Source organism: Squalius cephalus (assembly GCF_949319135.1).
Source record: "Squalius cephalus genome assembly, chromosome: 11".
Classification (NCBI taxonomy): Eukaryota; Metazoa; Chordata; class Actinopteri; order Cypriniformes; family Leuciscidae; genus Squalius; species Squalius cephalus.
Genome location: NC_137132.1, coordinates 22920573 through 22933233, shown reverse-complemented (window position 1 = coordinate 22933233; position 12661 = coordinate 22920573). Strand labels below are relative to the sequence as shown.

General features: G+C 35.7%; 1 protein-coding gene and 1 long non-coding RNA gene across 8 annotated transcripts in view; both read right to left on the bottom strand.

The window, feature by feature from the left end:
- The window catches only part of LOC307166689, a 428201-nt gene that overhangs the window by 126234 nt on the left and 289306 nt on the right, over positions 1–12661 (bottom strand). The gene's annotated exons all lie outside the window — the stretch shown is intronic.
- dclk1b (doublecortin-like kinase 1b) overlaps positions 1–12661 on the bottom strand; it is a gene marked incomplete at its 5' end in the record, with an annotated part of 59575 nt that overhangs the window by 24906 nt on the left and 22008 nt on the right. For 2 of the 7 annotated variants that reach the window (XR_013822672.1, XM_079885179.1), the window contains 9 exons: positions 2711–2824; positions 2933–3013; positions 3095–3191; positions 4024–4101; positions 4202–4335; positions 4933–5079; positions 6046–6165; positions 7181–7525; positions 8083–8177. Coding sequence is in view for 6 of the 7 variants with exons in the window: in XM_079885179.1 (XP_079741305.1) it covers positions 2711–2824; positions 2933–3013; positions 3095–3191; positions 4024–4101; positions 4202–4335; positions 4933–5079; positions 6046–6165; positions 7181–7525; positions 8083–8177 (1211 nt within the window). Of the gene's footprint in view, positions 1–475; positions 550–2710; positions 2825–2932; positions 3192–4023; positions 4102–4201; positions 4336–4932; positions 5080–6045; positions 6166–7180; positions 7526–8082; positions 8178–9568; positions 9624–12661 lie in introns of those variants that run through there. The other 5 variants (XM_079885183.1, XM_079885181.1, XM_079885182.1 and 2 more) reach the window with 5 other exon arrangements.

Genomic DNA, 12661 nt, shown 5'->3' with positions numbered 1-12661 from the left:
ATTTAATTTAACAGTTACAGCAATAAATTGTTTTTATTGACAATTTACACAAAATTAAATCTGTGTTTCATGAACGGGTTTGTAAGGTTTACCTTTTAACTTTGTTTAAGCGCAGACCTAACTAATCAAAAAGAGTTCTGTTTTCATTATGGATTTTACTTTCTGCAACTCTGCCACCGACACATACATACTATATCCAGCACAGGACCGCACATTCAAACTAGTGTTTAACCCATAACCAGCAGTGTCATGCATAACTGTACACTTCAACTGCACAAGATCAGTAACACAGAGCAAAGAAAGGGGAAAAGTGAAGCACTGACACAGAAAGCATGAGCTGAGATGCATGAATGGCAAAGAAGCAGAGCATCCCCACTCCGTAGCAAGAGGCCGAGTGTGGAAGGAAAGGGACTATGGAGACTGCCAGCACGTTGCCATGGAAACACTGACGGTTTGAGCCGCTCTGTGGGCGTACCTTATCCAATACATCCCTGGGTTTGGGTAGCAGTCCAAAGACCCTGAACGCTTGATGGAAAACCCCTCGTCCGGCTGAGCAGGGAGAAATGAGTGGAACTCAATAGATTAGATTTGTACTTTCACCGTGTAAAACAGCACAAGCTTTGAGCCATGAAGTGCTGTTCAATAATGGTGTGATGTTTAGAGTTTTACAAAACAGCAGCAGTGAGCAAACCAAGTGTTTAGAATGTTTCACCAGTTCTATACAAACACTCAGTTTGAGAAATAAAAACAACTGTATATGAAGCTAATGAAACGGTAAACATGCAAAGCAATGTGCAAACAAAGTACGCTGCTAAATGTTATATATATATATATATATATATATATATATATATATATATATATATATATATATGAAGAGTTCCGATGCAAAAGCCTCTAAGTGCCATCTGAAAATTTCTTCTAGAATGATCATTTTTATCAAGCTCGTGTATTTAAGTTCAGTAATTTCACTTAAATGACAATGAAAATGACCTATTAATTGTCATTTAAGTGAAATTACTGAATATATATATATATATATATATATATATATATAGGGGTCCGTAAGAAAAAAAAAATTAAGCAGCACAAGAGTTTTCAACAGCAATAAGAAATATTTCTTAAGCACCAATTCAGCGTATTAGAATGATTTCTGAAGGATCATGTGACACTGAAGACTGGAGTAATGATGCTGAAAATTCAGCTTTACAAATCACAGGAATAAATTACATTTTAAGATATATTAAAATAGAAAACAGTTATTTAAATTGAAATAATATTTCATAATATTGCTGTTTATATTGTATGTTTTATCAAATAAATGCATCCTTGGTGAGCATAGAAGACTTTGTTCATATATATATATATATTTATATATAGTATATGAAATCATTCGAATTCAACAAACGACCTACATGCAAAATCAAAACTAAAACACATCAAATAATAAAACAGAAAGTAAACTGTGGAAACATTTTCAAAGTAAATATTTAGTTTGAAGGTAAACTATGTAAGTTTTCAAAATTTAAATAATGAGTCATTACTTTATCAATCATTCTTCTAAAACGTGTTTTTGTCTTACCCTGGTTCACTATGGTAATCATATTATAAGTGTTTATATTTTAGACCTTAACATTTTTACCTTTAAATTTACATAAGGATTTAGTCATTTTATACACACACACACACACACACAAAAAAAACATGTATGAAAAACATAAAAATAGAGGAAACTATTTTGGCTAATTTGATCCAGTCCCTGACAACAGTGCTGACAGTCGTTATATAAGCAGAAAGCAGAGTCAGAGGAGGAGATGTCACAGCCATAAGAAAACAGAAGGATGAAGTCTGCCAGGAGAGAAGAGGAATGAGAGAAGAACAGCTGATGGATGAGTCAGCGAAAAGCTATGAGATAAGAGCACAACCTCCAGAATATTTGAATACCTCAAACTATATTTAAGTATAATGTTCCAAAAGAGAAAGGCTGTTCAAGCTCAAAACTATGCTAATTATGTAAGTTGATTTTTCACATTAAATTGACAGAAATCTCTCGCAGAAAAGCTCACATACCTGAACAAGAGAGAAATACAATGCTTTAAAGGGATTGTTGAAAATTATCCCATAACTGACTCACTCTCAAGCCATCCTAGGTGTATATGAGTTTGTTCTTTCCGGTCAGAGATCACTCTTCTGTTGGAACTTGACTCGCGTACGACTGTTGCCGAAAGCCAGTGATTATAGTTTATGAAGTTATAAATATGGATATTTTCTTACAAAAACGCATCGCTTTGCTTCAGAAGGCCTTTATTAACCCCCTGGAGCCGTATGGATTACTTTTATGATGGATGGATGCACTTTATTTGTGCTTCAAAAACTCCCCCTGGGCTCTGCTCACTCCCATTATAAAGCTTGGAAGAGTCAGGATATTTTTTTTAATATAACTCTAATTGTATTTGGCATAGGATGGCTTGAGGGTGAGTAAATTATGTGGTTTAAAATTTTAATTTTTGGGTGAGCTATCCCTTTAATGCCAATAATAGTCCAATAAAAATATGTCACTCTCATGGAATATGGGAGTAACACCTTAAAGTTATGGCTGCATATAAAGTGATCATCTGTGCACCAATGATTGATTCGAGAATAGTGGCTTTAATTCATGTGGATAATATAAACTTAAACATAATAGCTAGAGTATAAAGATGATTCTTACTGCTATGACAGTGACTCCTGCAGTGGTGCTGTTGGGTTTGGGGCCCGTGTTGAAATGTTTCTTGATCTTGCCGGCCACAGACAACTGGTGCTGATTCTCACACATTCTGTCATCCTGAGAAAGAATAGGAAAATCCCTCCACATATCACTTACCTTCCAATAGTCTGAGAATGCTACATATACATAAATCAGTAAGAAAAAAAAAGAAGAACAAAGTCTTACATTAACCCAGGGATGGTCTAACACCTGTAGAGCTGTGTATCTCTGGTCGACCTCCACCTGTAGCATGCAGGTGATAAGTGTCTGAAGAAAAAGCAAGTAAGAAAGAAAGATAGTGAGGTAATTCGTTTTTCCAGAACTTTCAAACTGTTTTGGTACACCAACCTTTGCAGAGTCAGATACATTGTCCCAGTATGGAAGAGGGAAATCCAGCTGTCCCATCAGAATGTGGTCAAAAAGAGCCTCCTGATCATCTGTGCTCCTGAACAGATATGCAAATAGTTTTTGAATATTCATAAATATGTATTTTGCTATTGCAATGAGAACTGAAGGTCCAGCTCACACTATCTATCCTACGGCCACTAGAGGGAGTAAGACATCGCAATTGAACTTCTTTTCTTTTCTTTTCTTGCACAAAAACATACAATACAAAAAAGAAAGAAAAAAAGCAACTATATAAAATTAGAAAAGAAAAAGAAAAGGGTGCCAGGGGATAACAACATAAATATCAGAATAAAGGTGCATTCAGGTATAAAAATATCAAATATTTTGTAAAGTTCACAGATTTTTAAAGTTTTGACAGCTTAATTATTCAGAGTCTCTAATACTGTTCACATACAGCCTTACTTCAGTCAACAAACTCACAAAATTAGGTAATTTAACTCCGTTCTACTTGAGCTGTACAATTCTCTAAACTGAACCTATGCTTAAAGTCACCATGAAACCAAAATAGACAATTCTTTTTTTTTTTATGAAATATTGCAGCATTTATTATAAATTATTTAAATGTGCAAATCATTTTTTTTATTCATGTGCCCTCATAATCTTTAATCAAAATAACTTCCCCTCCCTTTTCCAGCGCCATCTCTTCTCTGATTATGCGTTTATTGGCGTAAGGGCGGGACAACCTGTCACTCACATGAGATCGACCAATAGCAAGCCACAACAATCCAATAAATTCCCGATGGATAAAATCAAGTCCCGCCCTACTTTTTTTCCAATTTAAAAAAGCTGCGATAGACATTTTTATTCAAGAAGTCTATCGCAACTTCCGTTTAATGCTGACTTTAACTTTACAGTGATGCTGCACTTACCCACGGAAAGGAGGGAAGCCACAAAGCAGAATGTATGTTATGACCCCCGCCGCCCAGATATCAACCTTCAAGCCATACCTGTAACATGGAGAGAAAAACACAATATGGCAGTTATATTCTGGTTTTCATACTGACCATATTTGAATAACATTCCCATGCTAATGAAGACGTGACTGACCCCGTCTCTGCGACAATCTCTGGAGCTACATAGGTCGGGGTGCCACATATAGTGTAAAGTGGACCGTCCACAACTGTTGCCAAGCCAAAATCCCCCAGTTTCAGAGATTTGCTCCCATCCTGGTGCTCAAAGACCTGAAGCACATATAAATCTACATCAAAATACTTGATATTTAGGTTCTTGAAATAGATCTCTCTTTTTAAAAATAAAATTATAATTAAAATATTAAATGTAATTTATAATGAAAGTAAATAAAATATTTATAATGCATTATAAATCAAATGAATAAAATGAAGGGGAAGCTCAAATGAGATTCCAAACGGTCTGATTTGTTTGTCTGATCTGAGTTATAAATGGAAAACTGGTTGAAAAAAAGTTTCTGCGGAGTCAATTCACAGCATGCATTAACCTTATCAGCCACAACTTTACATAACTCAAAGTTAACTCAAAGCCTTTGTCAAAGCTGTTGTGTTTTTCATACTGTCATTACAGAAATATACAAGTTTCAACACAGTGTTGTGTCTGATAAGATGGGTAAAATAGTCTCAGTATTGAGTTGATCTTGTTTTAAAGCCTGTGTAAGAAGGGTTATTTAAGGTTTCTGCACTAGAGAGGAGGAGGAAAAAAACATTTCAGTTCTGAGATTTATTCCAAGGTGCATTTGTGAAAGTAACACTGAGATACTGCCATTTATAGTGACAATATTCTCTGTGTAATACTCTTACACCCACCAGGAGATTCTCAGGTTTGATGTCACGGTGAACAATGTTAAGGCAGTGCAGATATTTGATGGCGCTGGCCAGGTTATACAGCATCCCGCTGGCGTCCCGCTCTGTGTATTTGTTGGAGGAGGTGATGGCATCAAAGAGGTCGCCACCCTGTTCATGCACACACAATTTCACCGATTATACAGGAACATTATCTGAGCAGTCAAATGTAATGCAACCTAAAAAACTTTACTGAAAAGTAGTTTTATATTCTAGAAGTCAAATAAAAAAAAATAAAAAAAATATTTAAATATCCATTTTCTATTGTAATATATTTAAAAATGTAATTTTTGTAATTAATGTAATTCCTGTGATGGCAAAGCCGAATCATTTTAAAATGATGATTTGGTGCTCAAGAATCATTTCTTATCAATGTTAAAGGAACACGCCGACTTTTTGGGACTTTAGCTTATTCACCGTATCTCCCGGAGTTAGATACGTCCATACATACCCTTCTCATCTCCGTGCGTGCCGTAACTCTGTCCGACCCACTGCTAGCCTAGCTTAGCACAAAGACTGGTGGTAAGGCTCCAGCTAGCATACTGCTCCTAATAAGTGACAAAATAACGCCAACATTTTCCTATATGTTGTGATTTGTATAGTAACATACAAATGTTACGAAGCACTGCTACTTGGGTGGAGTGCTTTGCTCGCAGCACCTGAGAAGCCCCAAGGTGAGGGGCAGAGAGTTTGCTCAGAGTTGGAGTAAATCACTCCACCCAAGTAGCAGTGCTTCGTCTTCTGAGAATATAGTTCCCAGTATGTATACGGTTAGAAGATGGCTGTGTCTCATGTGACCTTGTTATTTGTACACACGGTGACTATACAAATCACAACATTTTGTCACTTATTGGGAGCAGTATGCTAGCTGGAGCCATTTACCTCCAGTCTTTGTGCTAAGCTAGGCTAGCGGTGGGTGTGTTGGACAGTTACGACGTGCACGGAGATGAAAAGGGTATGAATGGACTTATCTAACTCTGGGGGATACGGTGAATAAGCTATATCACCTTACGCTGCAATTTCACCTTACGCTGGAGCTTTGACTTTTATAATATATGTTTATGTCAGATATTTCACCTTGACCAGCTCCATGACCAGGTAGAGCTCACTGTATGTGTCCATTTCTTCAATCAGCAGAACAATGTTAGGATGCTTAACTCTCCGAAGAATAGACACCTCGTTCTGGATCATGTGTTCCTGTGAGCCACAGACAAGTCATGCAATGTAACAGTGATCTTGCATTAATAAGTGCAAAATCAGAGGTGTAAAATACTTGAGTAATTTTACTTGGTTACTGTACTTAAGTATTATATTTGGGGATTTTTACTTTACTTGAGTACAATTAAAAATCAATACTTTTACTTTTACTTAATTACATTTTGTAAGAAAAAAAAAGTACTTTTTACTCCTTACAATTTTATTTATAGTCAAAAAGTACTTCTTATTGGAGATCACTTCATTCTATTTTCCCTTGCTATTACCAAACCAATTGAATTGCGCTGATGCCCAGTTTAATTTAAATGTTATTTATTCTGCCAATGAGATTCGTTTTCACATTCCATGAAATTGGTCAGACATGTTCATTGGTCCTTTGGAAGTGACGTCATGTCGCATCTATAACCACAATGCACAGCACCTTGACCTGGAAATTAGAGAAATTATAACAGTCAATCAGTGGAAGAAAATGGAGGTAGAACGTGATTCAGCTGCGAACACAGTCCAAAATCAGCCACAGGATCAAGAGCACCCGTGGCCGTACCTTAGCGAATTCTTTTCTTTTAGTGGAAAAAAGCATGATTAGTGGATTGTTTAAAGCATGTTGCACACTGGCATTAGATAGTAGTCTTATAGTTTGATAATTAAATACAATTAAATACAAACAGTTCTAATGCAGGATATAACCTTGTATGTGGTTCATTCACTTCATGTTTTTAGAGATTAAAAGCTTAAACAAGAATCTCTAGTTTTCATTCTTGCTGTTACTTTTACTTCTTTAATACTCAAATACAATTTTAATGTGGTACTTTTTTACTTTTACTCAAGTACGATTCTGGCCAGATACTTTTACTTTTAATTGAGTAAAATTTTCCCTCAGTACTTGTACTTTCACTTGAGTAACATTTTTGAGTACTTTTTACACCTCTGTGCAAAGTGCACACACATATTTATGCATTTCACTGAACAGGATTCAGAGATATTAAAGTCGTCTCACCTTCCCCCTGCATTTGCTCTTGTTAATGATCTTCAGAGCGTACTCTCGGCCTGTGGATCTCTCCATACACTCTCGGACCACGGCGAAGTTCCCATCGCCAATCATTCTTCCCACTTTGTACCTCTCGGCTATGGAAGCAGGAACCTGAGTACAATCCTCCATCAGCTCAGCTAGAGGGGAAAAAGATGTGGGATGTAACATTCTGATGATAAAACAATAATTATAGACTTTTGTCAAAGTTTCCCAGGGTTCCTCACCTTCACTGCCCGGCCCATCGCCCTCATCCATGGAGCTGCACACCTTGGTGGAGGCCAGAGAGAGAGAGGAGCCACTGTGCTGAGAGCCCTGTCAGAGAGATTACAGTGAGAGGCAGTCATTTTACAAAGTTTTTTGGTTAGTGAACTAATTTGGTTAGCCTGAACTAATATATATATACAGTATATGTTAAATGTGCATGTTAAAAGTGCAATTTCACTTGTTTAATCTACAGAACAAAAACAAATACATCTAATTTAAGTTATTAGAACAGGGTAATGTTGTCAAACTATATAAATTAGGTCAATCACAGAAAGAGTGGAAATGGAGCAAGCACACAGCCAGGTCAAGATTCTGGTCTGCTGTTGCTAGGAAACATTTTGGGTGAATGTGGAATTATTTAGTACAGATGTGCTCAGCTGCAATTCGGTGTGATTCAGCACTATGTTGGCACATAAAAGCACCTGAAATATAATTATAATTGAAAGTGCTTCATGGTTTTGCTTGATGCAGTGAAAGACACTGCAAATAAGAATAAGGCAGTTCCACATAGACTAACATCATGTAAATGGTATTTTATAAAGTCTTTTTAACACATTACAGCAAATGCAGCTGATGTGAAAGGTCTTTAAAGTGACAGTTCTCACCCTTCGTCTCCTCAGACTGGCTGGACTGGTGGGAGATGGACTGGGAGATTTGCCTGACCGTGGGGTCGACAGCTGACTTCCCGCTGTTCCATTAGCTGAAATACAGAAGAACAGGTTGGTAAATGTCAAAGATTTTATTAGGAGTGTCCTAGTCATATTTCACCCCAAAATCAAAGGGAAGAAAAAAATAGACAATATATTTTGCATGAAGAAATAATAAAAACATTAATAAATGTTTTATTCAGCTTTCAGGTGATGTATACATCTTAATTTCAAAACTGACCCATGTGACTGGTTTTGTGGTCCAGGGTCATATGTAAGGGATAATGTAGAGCGAGGCAGTTGTTATAGCGAATACAACCCCGACAGGCTGATCAGGACCCGACGCGAAGCGGAAATTAAGATTTATTCATCATCTGAAAGCTGAATAAATAAGATTTCCATTGGTGTATGGTTTGTTAGGATATGATCATATTTGGCCGAGATACAACTAATTGACAATCTGGAATCTGAGGGTGCAAAAAAATCAAAACATTGAGAAAATCGCCTTTAAAATTGTCCATTTATGTTTGCGGTAGGACCTTTATAAAATATCTTCATGGAACATGATCTTTACTTTATATCCTAATGATTTTTGCCATAAAAGAAAGATCGATAATTTTGACCCATAATGTAATGTTGGCTATTACCACAAATATAACCATGCTTCTTGTGACTGGTTTTGTGATCCAGGGTCATACATACATACATATATATATATATATATATATATATATATATATATATATATATATATATATTGAGTATATCTTCTATAAAGTAATAGAAGGCTTTTCAGTCCACAAATCACCAACATTCACCATGGTTTTAATAATATATATATAATTCTTATTTGCATGATATAATTCAATATATTTTCCATAATTTTATACATATATTTCTAGCGAAGGTGTTGAAGTGATTGATGTTTTCTTTTTATCTCAAATTGCACATTGCAGTGTGCATGACTTGTTTTAAAATATTGAACAGGCTTGCATAAATATAGGCACAGAATGCAAAATGCAACCAGTTAGTAAAGGTAAGAGTGCTATAAGAAAATTATTGAAATATATACACCAGCATAAAGGCTACTTCAAGCTCACATAACTTACACAAGGCTGCTTAATATTTTAAAACAAGTCATGTATGGCATTTTAAGTGCAATATGAAATCCAAGTATTGATCTCTACAACACTTTCAAAAAAACTGTTCCTTCATTATTAGAAGTATACACATGCCGCTTAGAAATATGACGAAAACAAGCCTCACAGCCGAGAAAAATCTACAAACCGTAATATTAACCCTTCATTTAGATACAATGACAAACTAAAAAAGAATGATCGGCTACTTTAATTCCTCTTCACTACCTCAAAACAAGAAAAACTAAAAATATCTCTCCAAAAGAAATCATTTTTATGGATTTGCCTCACAACACACAGTGTCCTACCTGCTAAAGAGTGCAGCAGGCGGCCAGAGCAAACTGCGATTCCTCCTGCGCTCATAGTGACTGTGAGGAGCTAGAGTATGAATGAGTGTGGGAGAGGAGGACAGGATGTATGTAGTGTGTTCCTGCTGGCTGCGCACACCTTACGTCATAAACAGCCACAGAGGGAGGAGTTTATCTCATAAACATGCCATATCGTAGTCGCAGTGCTGTCTGTGTGGGTGACTATAAAGATCTCAGAAAAGATCTCATGGCAAAACACTGTGGAGATGTTTCTGAACGGCGTGAGAGCAGCCGAGTGGATGACGTGGCGTTTTGAGTGGATTTCTGAAGTATCACCACAGAATGTGTGAATACAAATTAAGCTGTTTGAAGCTCTGATTATGCTATGATCCACAAATATGATTCCTTTCAAAGCTTCGCAGAGCACATCAAGCAACAAATAAAGCCATCTCAATTATCAATGTTACTCTATGTTTGTGTGTCACTGTGATCCGCATATAGTGCTCCCTCGCCATCTGTGATACACTATCACAGGCGGACATGTGGAGAGTGAGAATGCATCATCATAGTGTTATTTTTGGGATGTAAAACAGATTTGAAGGACTATCAGATCAGCCGTCATTCATGTGTGTGATTACCGAACAACAGATTTGAGTGAGTAAATGCAACTAGTGTGGGGAAAATATTAGTCAGAGAACTTCACTTTCAAACTGGCTCAGACTTCATGTATAGTTTCTGACGGGTGGATGTTGGTGATTAGAGGGATATTTTATTTTATATGAACTATTTTAAACTAAATGTTTGTGGTGGGTAATGTTTTGGAAAGAGGTCTCTTTTGCTCACCAAAGCTGCATTTATTTCATCAAAACAGCAGTAAAAAACAGTAATTTTGTGAATTACTGTATTATTACAATTTAAAATGGCATTTATTCATGTGATGGCACAGCTAAATTTTCAGCACCATTACTCCAGTCTTCAGTGTCACATGATCCTTCAGAAATCATTATAATATGCTGATTTGGTTCAAGAAACATTAAAATCTTCAAAAAATCTGAATTCTTTAATGTTCAAAGTTTTTTTTTTTTTAAAGAATAGCATTTATTTGAAATAGAAATATTTTGTAACATTACAAATGTCTTTTCTGTCACTTTTGATCAATTTAATGCTTTCTGCTGAATAAAAGTATTAATTTAAAAAATCTATATGCAATATAACACCAATTTTTTTATGATCCAGTCAATTTCACATGGATAAACGCCATATTTTTTTTCTTGTTCAACATAGAATACTATTTATTTGATGATATAAATATGTTGTATATAACAATATACTTCAACAATAAACTGAAGTCAAATGGCTGGCAAATTAAATTTAATGTTGATTTTAAATAAGGCACAAAAAACATGTTAAATAAAATACAATCAATAAAAAAATCTATATATTTAAGCATACCTTAACTAAACTACTAAATAAGTGATGGCTTGTGATTTTGGTGGAGAATTTATATTTTATGGCAAATTTTTATACTCCAATCTTCACATGAATTGTGGGATTCTAGTCAACAGATCTTGCAGACTCAAGCCAAAATAAAACAAGCACCTGCAATGTTCTTGGGGTTCAAAATCATTTTAGTATATATTTTCTATAAAAATGTATTAAAAAATGATGAATGATACATTTCATCCCACACTAGCCCAGAAGGGAATGACTAACACTACACTAGCATATCAAATTACATCAAACGTCATGATTCAAACTTGATGTTTACAGTGTTCGGCATTTTAAGTAATATCCATATTTCATTGTTTTAGCTTAGTCCACTATCATTTTCACTATTCTATTGTCTTGAAACAAATACAAAAGGCACCAACAAATGTATTACCAGCCAAAGTATTTTCTAATTAAAATATTCATTAAAATATCTTCTTTTTCATTTTATTTTCATTTCATTGACTGATTTACTAGTGTCAAAAAATCCCTTTTATTATTTAGCAACTTTTTCCCTCTTATGCCAAAGGTTGGTGCTGTTTGAATGAGCTTTCAGATCAATAAAAAACAATTACACTAGGTTTGTTTGTCCAGACTGCATGGCAGATCTCTGTTCCTTGAGACTTTCTGCCAGAGTGTGGATGTGTTATATTTAGGATAAGGCACCTCTGTTCTCCCAAAACAACATTAGCAATATCTCTCGTAAACAATTTGGCCCAACCACCCAGTTAATGCTCATCTACGTCATTTCCAGACCGTGTCAACTATTTCAGAGAATGGGGTAGATACTCATCCTCGTACCGGCTCATTACAAAACAACGCGCAGCGAGTCGGTTCTAAGGGCTCATTTTGTACCTGGCCGGAAAACTAAATTTGAAAAACAGGCTCGAGCTGAAGCACAATAATTGTTCTGTTTTTGTTGTTGTTTTTGACATGTCTCTATACTGCTTACAAAGTGGCGGATGCCTGACTGGATGAATGCCTGGTGTTTATCTGGAACATCAACATCAGGGAGTGATGACTCATGATCTCTTGCAGGAAAAATAATAGAACCTAGATCAGTCGGATGTTCAGGACAACTTTTCATGGATTTGTTGTTCAGTTAGAAACATATACACACAATCCCTTTTTAAACAGAATACACACACTAGTGGACAAACGCACAAAAATAGGCTGTCTAACTGCATGTAGGGGGAGACCGAAGATGGTTGTAACACTTTTTGTTTGAGCATCAGTACCTCAGTGGTTGTTTGTGCTAGATATCTCAAATTTTCATATATGGTAGCCACATTTGTCTACTGCAAATATAACTCACTTGTATATGTACAACACAATCACAAAATACGTGAGTTAATGTCAAATCTACATAAAGAATCGACCCCACTACTAGGGTGAGTTGTAACATTAGCTGGGGATAGATGTAACACTGAGAGGTAATGTGCTGAAATAACACCCACACTATGCAATTTTTTGCATAAACATCATTGAAGAACAAAGAAAAAATAAAGTGAACCATTTAAACTGATAAAGAACATTATATTGTATTTTTTTAGAACTTTAAATGTAGTGCAAAACAATTGGTGCACGTGTTTGTGTGAGTGTGTG